At 36.4% G+C, this 16,732-nt stretch overlaps 1 protein-coding gene across 6 annotated transcripts in view; it reads left to right on the top strand.

Moving 5' to 3' along the window:
• The window catches only part of LOC135833478 (protein abrupt-like), a 64,665-nt gene that overhangs the window by 40,298 nt on the left and 7,635 nt on the right, over positions 1 to 16,732 (top strand). For 4 of the 6 annotated variants that reach the window (XM_065347335.1, XM_065347334.1, XM_065347336.1 and 1 more), the window contains exons 3-6: positions 2,024 to 2,221; positions 2,355 to 2,633; positions 2,725 to 2,983; positions 6,978 to 7,037. In XM_065347335.1, coding sequence (XP_065203407.1) covers positions 2,024 to 2,221; positions 2,355 to 2,633; positions 2,725 to 2,983; positions 6,978 to 7,037 — 796 coding nt within the window. Of the gene's footprint in view, positions 1 to 2,023; positions 2,222 to 2,354; positions 2,634 to 2,724; positions 2,984 to 6,977; positions 7,038 to 10,768; positions 16,610 to 16,732 lie in introns of those variants that run through there. The other 2 variants (XM_065347338.1, XM_065347339.1) reach the window with 2 other exon arrangements.

Raw genomic sequence — 16,732 nt, forward strand, 5'->3', positions numbered from 1 at the left:
CATCTTTTTTGCTAATTTTTTCGATTTTTTAATTTTTTTGGGCTTGTTTACGTTTTAAATTTGAAATATCTCAAAAGAAATGAGCTGGATATATAGCTCTATTCTAAAAATGCTCTCTGGAGATGCTCATGTCGATCTTGCATGTTTTCCTTTTTTAGTCACAGATTTTGTCCTCCATGAATGGATATTTTATGTGAGCATATTTCGAAGTTTTTAGCGAATTAAAATCCGTACGTTGAATCCTCATCAATTCATCTTGAGGACCAGCAGGGTTTTTAACAGGTAGTAAAAGTAGTGAAAAAGTTGTGAATTTAGTCAAAAAGGTAGTGAAAAAATGAAAAAATACAAACGCGCAACAAGTACCTACCTTTAAATCAATGAAAAAAAAGCTTATTTTTGATGAAATTGGCAACAGTGTTCAAATATAATGCGTATGACGTCAGTTTAGCTGGTAAATTTTCTTTCAATTTCAATGTTTTTGAAAATTTTCCGGCAAAAAATGTGACTTGGTTAATTTTTTTGTGTGTGGGGAGAGGGGGTCGAGGGGTCGAGTTGGGAGCTTTCTGAAAATTTGGTTTAAAAATAGTTGTAAAAAAGGTAGGCCTATGTAGTGAAAAAGTAGTGATTTTTTTTCAACAAAAAAATTTCTTTAGATTCCGTGGTCAGTCAGGCTGCTTTTATCCAAGAATTCGGATGTCCGGTGAGTTTTACGAATTGATAAAGAGGCTGAAAAATTTTTCCATCTTTCGTAAAAATCCTTGCACACATTATTTAATCCATTTTAAAATGATTTTCGATTTTGTTAATTAGCTATTTTACTGACGTTTCGCCCAGAATTTTGCAATTTGCGGAGAATATCAACAATAGTTTCATTTTTACGGAGGTATTTGGTGGGCAGGAAGGGAAAGGGGGAAAGGTAGAGAAAAGTAATACTCTTCGAAAGTTTTGTTGAAATATTGAATAACAAGTTGGAAATTTTATCGCAAAAATGTCGGGTTTTTACATTTTTTCCAGTGGTTTTCAAAATTTGGATCGTTGATAAATTTTTTTTTTTTGGGGGGGGGGATATTGAAAAAAAATTGCACAGTTGGGCTAGTTTCACATCTTCAATTTAATACTCCAAAACTTGGTTTATTCGTTGAGTCAAATTTTTGTAAACCTTTTGCATTGTAAAAATGTTTCTAGAATTTTCAAAAATGGATTTAGAGAAAATTGATCAATTTTTGCTTGGTCTTCTTAACCTTTTTTGTCTGTGTTTTCGTTTCATGAGTATAATTTTACTTGATGGATTTGGAAATGCTGCAGAGAAATCAGAGGGAAATTTTTTTTGATAAGAAGCCAAACACAAAAATTGTTGAAAAATTGAGAGCATATTTTACCCATAAATTGGCTCGAAATGTGGAAAAAAAACATTTTGTCATCTTCTTTACTTCTGTTTAATTTTTTGCTTTGAATTCTCAACTTTAAGGAAACTATTTTTCTGCGGAGATTTCACGTTGTATTGCTTAGATAGAGCCACCGATCGCTGTTTATTAGCTGAAAATTTACTTTTGAGGGCACCCTGCTTGGTTTAATTTGAGAATTGAATGAATGTCTCTTCATCATATTTTCACTGATAGCTCTTTGTGAAAAAATATGTGAACCTAAAATGATCAAATTTTATGTATGTATGTATCTACGAATAAACTTACCTATTTGAAATTAACTCCCCCCCCCCTCCCAACAATCGCCCTTCTACCCTTTCATTTTTGGGAATTTTTTGAATGTGGATCATAGAAGCATTTCTTACGAGTCAAACTTGATCGTATTTTTCTCTGGATCTGATTTGATTCAATACTTTCCACCATCGCATCGCTCAATTGATCGAAGATCGATATTTCATTTCAATTCACGAATATCTAGTACCTATTTGAATAATGAACCATATTGGTCATTTATAGAAATACCCAGTAATTTTAATATTTCAGTATACAAATGAGCTAATCTTTTCTTTACGTTTTTTTTTTGCTTTGTTTTTCTGCAGGCGAATCCGTGCCAACATCCTATTGTTATATTACGAGATGTACGGAAACAAGATATGGAAGCGTTACTTAGGTTTATGTATAATGGCGAAGTGCACATAGGTCAAGAACAACTACCAGATTTTTTGAAGACTGCGCAAACTTTGCAGGTTCGCGGTTTAGCGGATGTATCCACCAAAGATCAACATAAATTGACTAGCGTAAGTTTATATTTTACTCGTCACGATCGACGATTTGATGAATACCTAATTATATATGAATAATGCCATTAATCTCGAATCTGAATGTACCTAATGTGTTTTATTTTACGTTTATTTTTTTTTTTTTGTACAGAATACCAGCACGTCAATACCGTGGTCATCGAATTTAACCGACGACGATAGCCAATCGTTACATAATTCAACAACAAAATTAAATAGTGTAGATAATCCGCCGCCGTCCAAAAAACTTCGTACTTCGGAACACCAGCATAGTGACTCGAGGTACTCGGAATCGCCTCCGCTAAATCGAGACAGTAGTAATGATAATCTAGATCATAAACCACCGATCGCCGATACCCTTCTGACGCAGACGCTTCACGAAGGCACGACGCCGCTGAATAACTCTAACGCGGTAAGGAGATCCTCTCTTTGCTTGCAGATTTCTCGTAGAAATTGTCAACGCTAAGAGGCTAATGATCGGGTATCTATTTTGTTGTGTATAGTTGAAAACCGTATCCGAACCATCGTCGCAGATTCATTCGTCAAACGAAGATAGTAATAATTCGTACGACGACGAAGCGAGCGACGCTGAAGGCACGGAGAATGGCCAAAACAGCGTGACAGATTTAGCGCAACCAAAACTAGAACCACCGGATTTCGCGTTAGGTGATCGATCGCGAAACGATTCGCTAATGAGTCCGGCGCTATTCGATCCGCAAAGGGGGCGAAACAGTTACGGTAGCGGTCTTTTCAACATACAAGGTAATTATCTCCTTCATAAGCTTGTCGAATAACCATAATGTATGTACGAGTTCAACCCCTGAACAACTCAGAGGTCGGTAAGAGAGCTTGTGAGTTGTGGGTGTAGATAGCGACGAGCTGTTGAGAGAGAGAAGAAAAAAACACTGGCGAAAAGGTTATCCAAATGTTGCGAATTTTTCGGTGTTTTTTCCCACGTGAATTTTTATCCTAAGTACTACTCGTACTCGGTGTACTCTGTATACTTCTGCTTATATACCTTCGTTCAGATCTGGCCTGGTCGGGAAAATTTTTCGAAATAGTGCACGTGATGGTAAATACGTGTGTGACATCTGCTTACGAATGTGCTTTTTATTACCCTCTTTCGCTCGTTTCGATACGTACTATTTTAGAATATTTATCATGCTGCAGGATTTTTTTGGGGGTTTTTTCTCTTTCTCTCTCTGTTCGAGTGTTCTTATGCCTTCTCCGTTTTACGGATATTTTATTCGAGTGTTATTTCGTTATCGATAATGCAGCGTGGGGTCTTGTTAAGCAAAGGCGAGGGAAGAGGATGATTTTTGTGCGTATTTTTCGAATTTTTTTGTGTGCGAAAATACGCGTTGAATTTTCGATTGTATGTATTCTGAAATACGCAAATGCAATGAGCAATTTTCTGTTGGGAAATTTGAAATTTTCGTTTTTAGGATTATTTATGGTGATGCAAAATTGAAAAATAGTTTGTTTTGTAATTATAAAATTTTAGCTCATCATCATGATTTATTTTTCAAACTTGAAAAATTTTTTTTTGATATTTTTGGATGAATATTGTTTGAATCTGAGTTTAAAAAGGGCTGTTCCAAATCCAATTTTGATAATAGCTCAAATTATGGAAGAGTTGTTCAAGAGTAACTTTTACGTGGAACTTTTTTTTGCTGGTCGTACAGATGAGGCATTACAGGAAGTCAGGAGCCTTTTCAAATGATCAAAATTAGAGATGGAAACGTGGAAAAAGTGACAGGTCTCGAGGCATGCTTCCTACTTATTGAAATTAATCATGGATAATTTTATTGGTTTCATTTGATATTTTGTAATGATTTTTCATGTGAATTGAATGAAGCAGTCTCCTTAACTCCCCCCCCCCCTACATTTGAATATACCTACTTGAAAAATTGCCGTCAAAAAATTCATTTCGAGGTACTTTTGATGGGGAAAAATTTCAAGCAGTATTTTTTCAAATTTGGTCACTTTTCGATGACATTTCTGAGTTGATTTGAAAAAAAAATTGAGAACCACTAAAATTGACATTTTTTTAAAATTACTCGATCGTCAGTTGAAATATCGAGATGTATGTTAATGTTGCTCGATGGATTGTTTAGCTGGCTATGAAAAAGTAGGTAATAATAAAAGAATCATGAAAATATTGGTTCGAAGTTGATTTTCAAAAATTATGATCGATTAGTCTAAAAATTGATGAAACTTGAAAAACTATTCAACAATTTTTTGTGAAATATCCAAGAATAGTTTTGATGATTTACAAGTGCTTCAATTTTTTAAAAAGATTTTACTGTATTTTTATTGAAATTCTGTCCATAAAGTACTTTCAAGCGAGGTGTTGCAAAAAAAAAAAAATCAAATCAGCGTCAAAAAGTTCTACACCGAGCAGAATTTAAGGTACCTATTGAATTTCATTTTCTAATTTTTGGCGAATTTTTAAAAATTTAAAGGCTCAGATTTTCCATCAAGAAGAATAAAAATTTGATCAAATTGAGGTACCTACGTAAGAAGCTGAAATCAATTTTTACGTCATTTTAGAACTCTCAAATTTGTTGATCGTAGTTTCAAACTGTTCTGGAGCCTTCGGCGGAATTTTGAATTTTCCAGTCGGTTCAAACACATCAAAATCTGGAAAATCCAGTTCCAAAATGTCTCCCAAGCCCAAACCATGGTGAAGAAGCCGAATTATGGTATTGATTTCGGATTCGTTTTCTCAACTTGGTTTTGGTTTCAGTTTTTTCAAACGTTTTGATTTCTGTAACGTTTCTGTTTTGATGTTTGTATTGGTTTCGGTTTCAGTTTTTCAGACGTTATCGTTTCGATTTTGATGTTGGTTTAGATTTCGGTTTCGGTTGTTTAATCGTTTTGATTTTTATTTTACTGATTTTCAAATGTTTCGATTTTGGTTTCGGTTTCGGTTTCGGTTATTTGTCAATTTTAATGGTTTTCACTTTTTAGTGACGATTTTGGTTTTGATGATCATAATATTATTGTTTCCGATCAAATTTTGAAAAAAAAAGTCGACATGAAAAATCAATCAGTCAAACCCAAGAACGATGCTTAAAGAGAGCCCAAAAATCAGAGAAGAAGATATTTATTTTGGTTTTTGATTTTTATGTGTGTTGGTTCGGATTTTTAGTGGTTTTTTTTTAGTGATGTTAATTGATTCGACCACTACACCAATTGTGACGTCAATCCTCAGAAATCCGTCAAAAATTGAAAAACAAAAATCAGCACTCGAAGCTTTAATCGAAGGCTTCCCCTTCCCTCGTCGATCCTCTGGGACAGAATTCTTCTTGAAGGGGATATCCTACTAAGGAACATTTTAAAGCAAACTTGCAAAAAAAAAATTGCCCTTACTAAAAAAAATGGCGGCCATATTGATTGACAGGCCAGCCAGAATCGCAAATTTTGCTTTCTAACACGTGATTGGCTCATAAATTTTTGAACCAGAGAAAGCTGGATTGAAAAAGCGGGCAAAAATTCATCACCAGCTAAAATTTCAAGTGCTCAAATGCATTTTTCAATTTTTGGTGAATTTTTGAAAATCAATAATTTTTAGTCAAAAATAAGGAAAGAAATCTAAATTTTACCAAATTGACCAAGAAGTCTGAAATTTGAGATGTACCCGATTTTCAACCTGCCAAATCGATTGCAAACGGTTTCGGAACGTTTCGAGTAGTCTTGGAGCCTCCAGCAGATTTTTAACTCGTGTTAGAAAGCAAAATATGCGATTTTGGTTGACCTGTTAATCAATATGGTCGCCATTTTGTCAGTACGGTCAACTTTTTTTCTTGGCAAATTTCTTTTAAAATGTTCCTGAGGATGTCCCCTTTAAGAAAAATGTGCTTGAGGATCGGGGGGGGGGGTGCAACTATTCCTACCATGGCATTATTTATAAGAAATGGCTTGCTGCGTTTTGGGATTTTTCATGATCAGATATCATTTTCTGTTATCGATAATTTTACAAAAAAGTCCTGCTGATTACATCCAATTTGAGCTCAAATCAGCCTTTAAAAATCCGAATGTCATTAGATTGGCAATTTTGAAACAGCATTGGATCTGATACTCTTCCTTCCTCCCTCCCTCCCTCGCCTGCTTTGGTTGGTTTTTGTTGAAATTTATTCGAATAATTGAAAAAAAACAACATTTTTTTTGAGGGAGCAGAATAGAGCACTATTTAGACACAAAAAAAAAGTCATGAATTTTCTCTAATCACCTTCCAGTAGGTGGGAGGGATCAGATTGCGTGTCCAAAAATAAAAAATCCCATCGTGCATTGAAGAAGATCAAGGAGCTGTTATGACAAGTTCTTTAGGTCGACGATTCCAAATTCGAGATTATATATTTCGATAATTTAACGAGTTTTTGCCTCAATACCTATCTTTTGTAATTGCGTAGCGGAGGTAAACTTAGCAGGTTGAGGTATCGCGAGATGGACGCTTTGAAAATATGTCAATTTAACGACGTTTTTTCGTGCGTTTTTTTTTTCACACCCTCGGGACTATCTCGACAGGAAGTATCAGGGGTTGAAAAATAGTACGTAGCTGAGGTATAGCTTTAATGCGTTATTAATTACATGGTCTCTCACGTCAACTTCACGTGTAACGTGTATACCTATAGGTACTGTAGTATCTGTGAGTAGGCATAATGTTAGTGTTAGTACATGGTACAATATGGTATCGCAAATAGATCTTTATTGTTTGTTAACGATCGATTTACGTTGTGATTTGTGATTTCAGGAATTGCTGGCTTAATTCCGGGTCCTTCGGGGATGCATAATAATAGTCAAGATAGTTACGGTAAGTACATTGACGTCGTCGCAATACATTTGTTCTGCTAATTGTATGTACGTTATACTTTAGTCGTATATTTAAGTGTAAGTATAAGCGGCCGGCCGCGCTTTTAGACGAGTCATTCCGACCCCGATCTCCCTCCCCAGCCCCCTCTAATGTACCCAAAAATGATGGAGAATGTGAGTAACTGAGTATAGTAATTGCGTACAAAGAAAAATGAATGTTTTTAAGACGAAAGTTTGCCCAGAGACGTGTTATTTCTGGAAAATGTCGCAGCCGTACAGAGAACGAATGAAATTAAGATTACCTACACGTGCGGATATCTATTTTAAAATTGCATCGTATATACGCGACGATTGCAGCGGCAGCGTCTGCAGCAGAATATAAATGTACAAATATGTGCGTATACTGCATTTATGTACCTACTACCTATGTAGAGGACTAGAGGTTATAGGTATACGTCTGCCTGTCTGTCTGTCCGTTCGTTCGAGAGAATGAGCGAGACATTTGCAGGTGCACGTGTGGAATTCTTACTCTTGGCGGGTAGATTTTCGCTAAATAAGCGTTTTTCTGTAGTATCGTATATGTAGATGAGTATTGTTCTCATCAGACTGGCGAATAATGCTTCGGTCGGTGAAATACGAGGATGCGTTCGATCATGCTATACAAAGGGTGATAATGGTGATGCGCGAAGTGCGGATGCGAGTGGAAAATTTCAAAGCATTTTTCTGCATCCGGTACCCACGGTCGAGTGTGTTTTTTTCAAGGTTAAATAGGACTTGCGCGATTGAAAAGACGAAGATATTCTTAATGCGCGGAATTTTCCGAATACCACGGTTATGAATTACTATAGAGACTAGAGAGGATGTATGTATAATAAAATTGATGAGTCGATCGATGAGTCGTGGTATTCAGAATGCGATTGTTTAGAAGATTCGAGTCGGAAAATGAATGGAAGAATGGAATTTTTTACAGACATAGCTTCGGCTAGTTTTATCCATGTCCATTGTCCAAAGAAGAGCTTATTGAATCGTTTTAATACATATACATATTATTCTACGTGGTATAAAAGGTTTTGAATTTGATCAAAAGTGGCAATATTAGTTTTTAGGAGTGATGAAAATGAACGAGGAATGGAGGCAGGAAGGGTTGAATGATTGAAACCTTTATTTGAGGAATTTTTCGAGACAGCTGCTGATTCAGCGTTTAGAATTTCACCTCTTACATTTTGTTCTGAAAGTACCTGTAAAACTTTCAAAATTTCAAAGCTTTAAAATTTACCAAAAAAAAAAAATCCTGAGTGAAAAATGATTGGAGAATGACGCTGCATTGAGAGATAAAAACTCGTACTGAAGATTAAACGGGATCGTTCATCAATTCCCTTATTCTGATTAAAATTTAACGTAATTTTTTCATCGTGGTGGGAGGGGGGGGGGATTCGAGCGACCGAAGTGTAGGCGAATGACTTTGAAATTCAAATTCCAATTTAAAAACCGAAAGTTGTGATAATTTTGAAAATTATGCTGAACAATCATAAAGAGTTATGAGTTTTTTTTATGAAACTTCGAAAAACTAAAAATTTTTTGTGAATCATTTTAAAAAAAAGTTATTTGAAAATAGGACCTTCGATATTTGGGTCAATCTGTGCCCATTTGTACAACCTTCAGATTTGACTTGAGATTTTTTGACGAACTCGAAGCCGCCAGAATTCTGGGTAAATCTGTCGCATCATTTTACATACCTTAAGCCTTATCAGGAATTTCGGGGGGGGCGGGGGTAGTTTTACCTAATTTTCTGTGACGTTTCAATCAGAATTTCTCAGTTTTTCAAAATTCGCCTGGAATCAAAAAATGAACTTCGTCACCTAAAATTTTGGTTCTGATGATACTTTTTTGCGATTTTCTCTAGAGGGCTCGCCTGTTTGAGAACCCCTTGTTCAGCATTCAAATAAATAGAAAAGCATGTAGGCTTAAGGCTCTGGTTGAAAATGGATTTTTTAAAAATATTCTTGCATGGTATGTGCTTTTGTATTAAGGTGCCTCTTATTTTGAATTTTCTCGCTTTAGACTCTTCACCCTTGAAATTGTGACATTTCACATTTCATGAGAAAATGCTTCCCTAAAAAAAGAAAAAAAACAACAACAAATCAATTTATCATAACATTTCTCATTTCACCGTCAAAATTTTTCTGAACGATCTTCTTTTCAAGAAATCCATCCCCCCCCCTTCGTCCATCAATCTATGTTCGTCCGCTTGTTTAATACTCCTCCGAGATTAAAAAAATCAATAAAGAATAAAAAATGAAAGTTGAAAATTTTTTTGAAAATTATGGTCAAAAATTTTTTAATAAACCCTCCCCTTCTTTTAGAAGAAATCTCCCTCTCATATACTAATCAGTATAGGTCCAATTATTCCTCCAAGTTTAGGAGGGTGTACCAGTACCTACCTGCTACTAATGTAGCATTTTTTCCTTATCCAAGGGGAAGGGGAAGTCATAGCTAATGATTAGTACTTTCCTGGTGAAAATTGACCAAATTAAAATGGGTGAAGGAGGGGGGGCTCATTCATAACTATTAAATAACGCATTGCGGATAACAATAGTCCTTGAAAATTTCAAATTTTTAGATGTTTTTTGTTTTTTGAGAGACCCAAATTCCACTTTTTCATGTTGTAAGGAGGGGGGGGGAGGTCCGAGTCAAAACTGTTGAATAGAGTTTTTTGGATGAAAATAAATCAAATTCGAAGATGAGAGGGCAAAAAAATCGAAGAATAATTTTTTGATCTTTTTATTTTAGAACGATTGAAGTTCCACTTTTTCATCATAGGGGGGGGGGGGGTTATTGGATAGTTTTTCAGATAAAAATGGACCAAATTCAAGAGTTTCAGAGAGTTAGAAAAGAAGTTTTTATTTTTTTGGAGTGTTTCTCATTTTTGAGTGACAGGTAGTAGCCAGTAGGTACTCAAGTTTCACCTTTTTGTCATGTTAGGGAAAGTGGGGGGGGGGGGGGTGTTTGAACGATACAATACATCTTTTCGGGTGGAAATGAATCAAATTCAAAAATTAAAATAGGTATTATAAAAACGCAAACATCAAAATTTTTTCATTTTTTTTTTTTTAGAAAGTGAGGGAAATTTTGGCATGACCTGATTTCAAGTTGAAGACTAAAATTTTCATGGTTATTTTTATTTTATTTTTTTTTCATAAAAATTTGTCATGTTCTATTAAACGCGATTTTGGAATAACAATTGATTTTTATGGACCGGTACCTTCCGCTCTAAATTTTTTTTGAAGTGCTAGAGAGTGCTACAAAGTCTGAAAATGACACGTTGCGAGTTGTTTCTTACGTTTTTGATGACACTAGATTCAAATTTTAAGTGATTTTTCAAATCGACCTTTCCCCATCGCCGCAAACCTGCCAACGAACGTAGAAAGCTTCCCTTCTTCCCCTCCCCCTCCCTTCAAACAGTATTATGCGCACGAGCTGTTTGACTGGAAACTTATGCTTCTCAAAAGGGGACCAAACTAAGCTCGGTATGTCTGCAGAGCAAAGAGATGGCAGAAAGGACTTGGAGAGGATCGAAGATTGATGAAGTGCTGATGAATTCACTTGTCGCGAGATCCTGATTCACCCTACTCTTCTCCCATCCACCCCCCTAACCTCTCCCCTAGACCATAGAAAAACAAAAAACCATTGTTGAGACAGTTTCAGTGACCTCTGGCTGTGGTGGGGTTCCAGGCGGTGGCGGCAGTGGCGGTATTGGCGGCGGCGGCGTCGGTGGTGGAAGCTGTTACGCTGGCATGGCGGAGCCGAAACCCATATGCAAAGAGTGCGGTCGCGTCTATAGCAGCATCAGTAACCTGAAGCAGCACGTGGCTAACGTGCACGCGACGTCGCCGATCTGGGAGCCGTGTCCGATCTGCGGCAAGCACTTCAAAACCAAGCAGTACCTGTTCAACCATTTGCTGCAGACGCACGGCATACGTCAGCGCGGCAACCGAATGCAAATGATGCCGTTCGCGGCATCTGCGGCAGCGGCTCCGCAGCATCATGCCGCCTCCTCCTCGTCGTCGTCTCAGCAGTTACCTAGTCATACGTCCGGTCTGGGGATGGCGGCGGGGCCGCATTCGTTACACATGAGCGTGACGCTATCGTCGCAGAATTCGTCTCGAGCCGGAGCCGGTGCCGCAATCGGCGGCGGTGGTATCGCGGCGTTTGGTCATCAAATGGCCCCGGTAATAGGACCGCATTCGCCGATGGATTCGTCGAATACCGATAGAGAGGTGCCCCACCAAGCCACAGCGTCCATTTCGCATAAAGATAAGGATATGAGCAGCGCCATGGAGCAATGTTTGCAGTATTTGTCGTCGGCTACCAAATGATACTAGATCAGTATGTAGATACCCTAAAACGATGAGGAAATCGGTACAGTACGGCGACGGTGGCCTATCTAGCAAGCGCATGCGCGAACTAAATTTTTGTCTTTTGTAATAACTTAACTTTGTTGCGTGTCCTTTTTAAATTTTTTTTTTTTTACCATTCCAAAGATATCGAAACGAGTTTACCCCGTCATCGTACGTTATAAATTTATCGGATTGTTAACCTTTTTATTTATTTTAATTTTTTCTACCGTCAAGATGACGACGCTGTTCTAGTCTTTTGAATTTTTTATTCTTCTCTTCTTCTTCGATCGTATATTAAATTGGCATTGTAAATATACGGCGTATTGTTAGAATTTTTTTCTATATACCTACACCTGCCTACGTACGTTCGTTTTTTTTTTTTATCATGTAAATACAGCAACGCAGGTCGATGGACGAGGTGTGAAATTTTTTTACAAGTCGAGGGTAAAGAAAGCCAGAAGCGAATGTAACCGAGTCTTGTCGCGATGAATCGTCTCTTTGTCTCTCTGGACATACTCCAAATGGCTGGCTGCTTCTCGTAATCGTATGTGTGCTGGAAAAAACAAATAGTGCAGTAAGAGCTAAATTTAATTCGTGTCGTGTGCCCACCCCCGCTCGACGTATTTTTTCTCTCTTTTTCTGCGGACGAAATACTGCGTATGGTCGCGATGATACATTAGAGTTATTTCAATGAATTAGATGGTGAAATTGTCGAGCAGATTGGATTCGATTTATGTAGGTGTTGTAAGAAGTGGTCTGAGGAGTTGGGTGTGTAAGGTGTGAGGATAGATCCTGGTTGATGAAAAGAACCCAAGAATAGGTCAAAATTATGAAGAATTTGAGTTTGGAAATGCGATTGTGTGACTCGAAGGTTTACAATGCCAGACGATTGTTTGAAATTATTCTGAATGGATGGATTTTTAAAATGGTATAGGAAACGAATATTTTTGATCCTGTTTAGCCCCTTCTGTGACTAATAGCTTCTGTTTTGAGCTTGAGCGATTTTGATGGATTAGCATCAGGTTCTAGATTGAATTTTGATCAAGTAATTTTTTCAGTCTTGAACAGTCTTCTCCAGAAAGTCATTCAGAAGTCGTACTCTGGCTCACATGTGATCTAAAATCATTTACGAGTATAATGTATTTTGTGGTTCTATTCGAATTCCTTTGTCTCAAACTTTATTACAAGTCACAATCATAAAATCAGCCCCCCCCCCCCCAGAAAGCCATAATGTGGCTCAAAATTAATACAATTTACTTGAAGAATCATTTTTGCCTCAAAATTATGAAAAAGTCGTAGTTCTGTTCAATTTTTGCTCAAAGTCCATTTTGTAAAGTAACCATCATTGTATTGGTTGCCCTCAAAATTGGTACAAGTCACGAACTCACAGTTCATAATTTTAATCAAAATTGACCAAATTCACTTTTAAATTCATTTTTAGCTCAATATTACTCAAAAATCATCAAGTCACACTCCTGCTCAAATGTTGCTCAAAATAATTCATAAATGCTTAGTATTGTGGTTTATTGAGGTTTGTTTGGTTCAAACATATGGTGCAAGTTACAATCATCACCTCAGACTTTTGCATGACGTAATAGTTTTGCTCAAAATTGACCAAGATTACTCAGAAAGGTCATTTTTTGGCTCAGAGTTATTGATAAGTGATGAATAAGTCACATTGCCTTAATTTCGTTCAAAATTATTTGGATGTTAATTGTTAAGCTCAAACTTCGTTACCAGTCACAACTTGCCTTTTCTGTGAAGTCATATTTTTTCCTCAAAATTGACCAAATTTTCTTAAAAACGTCCTTCTTGCTCAAAATTTAGTTGAAAATTGTGAAAAAATCATACTTTGGGCCTTTGGCTCATTTTGTAGCCTGAATTCCCAACTAAAGTAGAAATGATAGGATTGAAAATCTCCTTTCCTAGGCTTCTGATTGTATTAAAAATCATATTTGCGCTTGAAATAAGATGAAGTTCGCTTTAGAAAAGCATTTTAGGCTTAACCTTACTTTGAAAATTACAAAAAAGTCGTAGATTAGGATTTTACCCACAGCTGTCATTGAGTGGAAAAAAAAGTAATGTTATGAATAATATTCAGGTACCTATCTTTATGTCTGAGAACAGTTCTAGAATAGGCTTTACTTGCTGTGAGATGTGGTCAGACCAATTCTCATTCAAAGTTATACATATTTCTTCTTGAAGTTAGGTCAAGTTTATTCTTGAAGTTATTTATTCTGGTTAAAATTGGTGGTATACTTGAATGTCTTTTTTGAGCTCAGTCTTGTTTCGAATGTTCTAGAATAGGTCTTCTTTGTTGTAAGTTGTGCTCATGAGCTCTAATTTGTATGCAAAGTCTTATTTCGGTTTAAAATTAGTTGAAGTTTACCTACTCTAAAAGTCATATTTTGGTGCAAAGTTCTGTTCAGAAGTGTTTTTTAAGTCCCAAATTTTTGCCCCAAAGTTGCGTTAAAGTCTTTTTTGGCTCAAGTCCAATGTCAGATCGTTGAAGAAGTCCTATTTTGAATATTCTAGATTGGACTTTACTTTGCAGTACGGTCTGAAAGTCATTGGGTATTTTGGTCTAAAATCGTATAAAAAAAGTCTTGTGAACTTGAATCCAATTATGGATAATTTAAAAAGCCCTTTTTCGAATGTTCTAGAATGTACTTCGTTTTCTGGAAGTTACATGTGATCATGAGTACCAATTCTTATGCATAGTCACATTTCAGCTTAAAATTGATTTAAGTTGATTAAGTCATATTTTGCCCCAAAATTTGTTGTAAGTCTTTTTGAAGCTCAAATCCAACTGTAAACCGTAAAAAATTCCTGATCAAATATTCTAGAATGGACTTTAATTTGTGATCATGAGCACCAAATCTTATGCAAAGTCATGCTTCAGTTTAAATTCAGCTGAAATTGGTTCTAAAACATTATTTTGGTCTAAAGTCATGTGAAAATCTTTTTTGAACTCAAATGCAGTCTTCGATTGTAAAATAAAATCCCCTGTCAAATGTTCTAGAATTAGACATCACTTTCTGGAAGTCGTGAATTGTGATTCAGATGGTTATTTTTTGTTCAAAGTCATGTACATAGAAATCTTTCTGGAACTGAGATCCAATCAAATATCGTGAAAAAAGTCCTTTTTGGAATGTTCTAGAATAGACTGCCGCGCTGGAAGTTGAGATCATGAGCATTAATTTCACATACAAAGTCATATTTTGGTGCAAAACCACGTTAAAATCTTTCTGGAGCTCAAATGCCATCACATATTGTAAAAAGAATCTTGTTTGGAATGTTCTAGAATACATAGACTTTAATTGCTGGAAGTTGTGATCATGAGCATAATTTCTCCTACAAAGTCATATTTCGGTGCAAAGCCGGGTAAAAATCTTTCTTGAGCTCAAATCAAATCACATACTTATTGTGAAAAACGTCCTGTTTGGAATTTTCTAGAATAGACTGCAGTTGAGCTGGAAGTTGAGGTCATGACATCATTTCTCATGTAAAGTCATATTTTGGTGAAAAGCCGTGTAACAATCTTTCTCGAGCTCAAATTGTAACAAAAAGTTCTATTTAGAATGTTCTAGAATGGACTTTAATTGCTGGAAGTTGTGATCATGAGCATCATTTCACATATAAAGTCATATTTTGGTGCACAGTCACGTAAAAATCTTTCTTGAACTAAATTCAATCACATATTGTGAAAAAAGTCCTATTTAGAATGTTCTAGAATGGACTTTAATTGCTGGAAGGTTGTGGTCATGAGCACCATTTCTCATATAAAATCATATTTTGGTGCAAAGCCGTGTAAGAACAATCTTTCTTGAGCTCAAATTGTAACAAAAAGTTCTATTTAGAATGTTCTAGAATGGACTTTACTTGCTAAAAGTTGTGGTGCATCAAACTCCCAATATTTTTTACTCCTGTGCCAGTCAGCTTTTCTTCTAGAGGTATTCGTAGAGATGTATATGAAGTTGAAACCATTTCACAGTCACTTTTAAACCAAGAATATCAGGTTTTAACTTTTGCCACAGGCGTAACGATCTTGTAACAAACATAGGTGTCTGATGGGTTGCCTATCGATGACCTTGGAAGTGATTATTATATGTTGAGAACACACCGTATATTGTGCATTTTCACTAGTACCGTTGAGTGGATCTTGGTGAGAAATGTTTCTATGATTTTTATGGAAATGGAGATGAAGGGAGTGAAGGGTGAAAATTTCCCCCAATCAAATATTATTCGATGACGTGTGCGGTGGAGAGGGTGGTTACGACTTTTACTAATTTTGAACGTTGGCTTGGGCTTGTGCAGATGGCGTTTACGACGGTGTCAGTATCAGTGTCGTTGGTGGAGGTGGTGGTGGTTCTGGTGGTTGTGGAGGTGGTGGAGTAGGAGGAGGAGGAATAGGAGCTAACGCCAATGGTCGATACGATTGCCCTCTATGCGGTACCGTGTTCCTAGACGCAGCCACCGTACGGTCCCATCTCGAGTTACATTATCCGCGCGAAAGCTCTCAGTGCCCGGTGCCATCGTGCGCCAAATCATTCGTGCATCCGAATTCCGTTCGTAATCATATGCGCATGAAACACGCCGTCGTTTGGGCCAAGATGAAGCAAATGAAATCTCAGCTTTACGATTATTACAGCGTGGATGAGTTTGCTTAAGGCGAAGTAGCTCATTCTCCGCCTATTCAATGAACCCACCTTTGAAAAAAAAATTTGTAATCTCCTCTCGCATTTTCTTTACCATTTTTTGTTCGTTCGTTCGTTTGTTTGTAAATATTGATCGTTTTACCGATATAGGTACCTATTAAGTGATAGTTTATTATTATATACGAATGACCGCAATGTTTAAATACGCTTGAGCTTTGGAATATTTAGTAAGAGTATTTTTTACGGTCGATTATTCCTATTATTTTTTTTGAACGAGTTTTTTTTTTGTTTGTTTATTTACGCGATTGGTATGAATACTTATTGTTTTCGTTAATTTTACTCGTACTACATGAATTTTTTGTACCCCAGGTATGCGTTGCTAGTGAAATTAATTTTAAGATGTTTATTTTTCATTTTTCCTTTTTTTTCAAGTGTGACTTATTCTATACTTTTTTTTTCGAAATGAAAATACCTAAAAAATTGTGATGTTTGTATGTGAAATAAAAGTTCGAAAATTACTTTTCGATTATTTTCGTTTCACGTACCGAGGTATTAACGATGGGGTTTTGGAATGACTCGGAATGTATTTTCGGAGGAAGAGGAGGAGTGCGGAGCCAAGATTATGTATTGGATGAATTTTT

Source organism: Planococcus citri, chromosome 1, assembly GCF_950023065.1.
Source record: "Planococcus citri chromosome 1, ihPlaCitr1.1, whole genome shotgun sequence".
NCBI classification, from domain to species: domain Eukaryota; kingdom Metazoa; phylum Arthropoda; class Insecta; order Hemiptera; family Pseudococcidae; genus Planococcus; species Planococcus citri.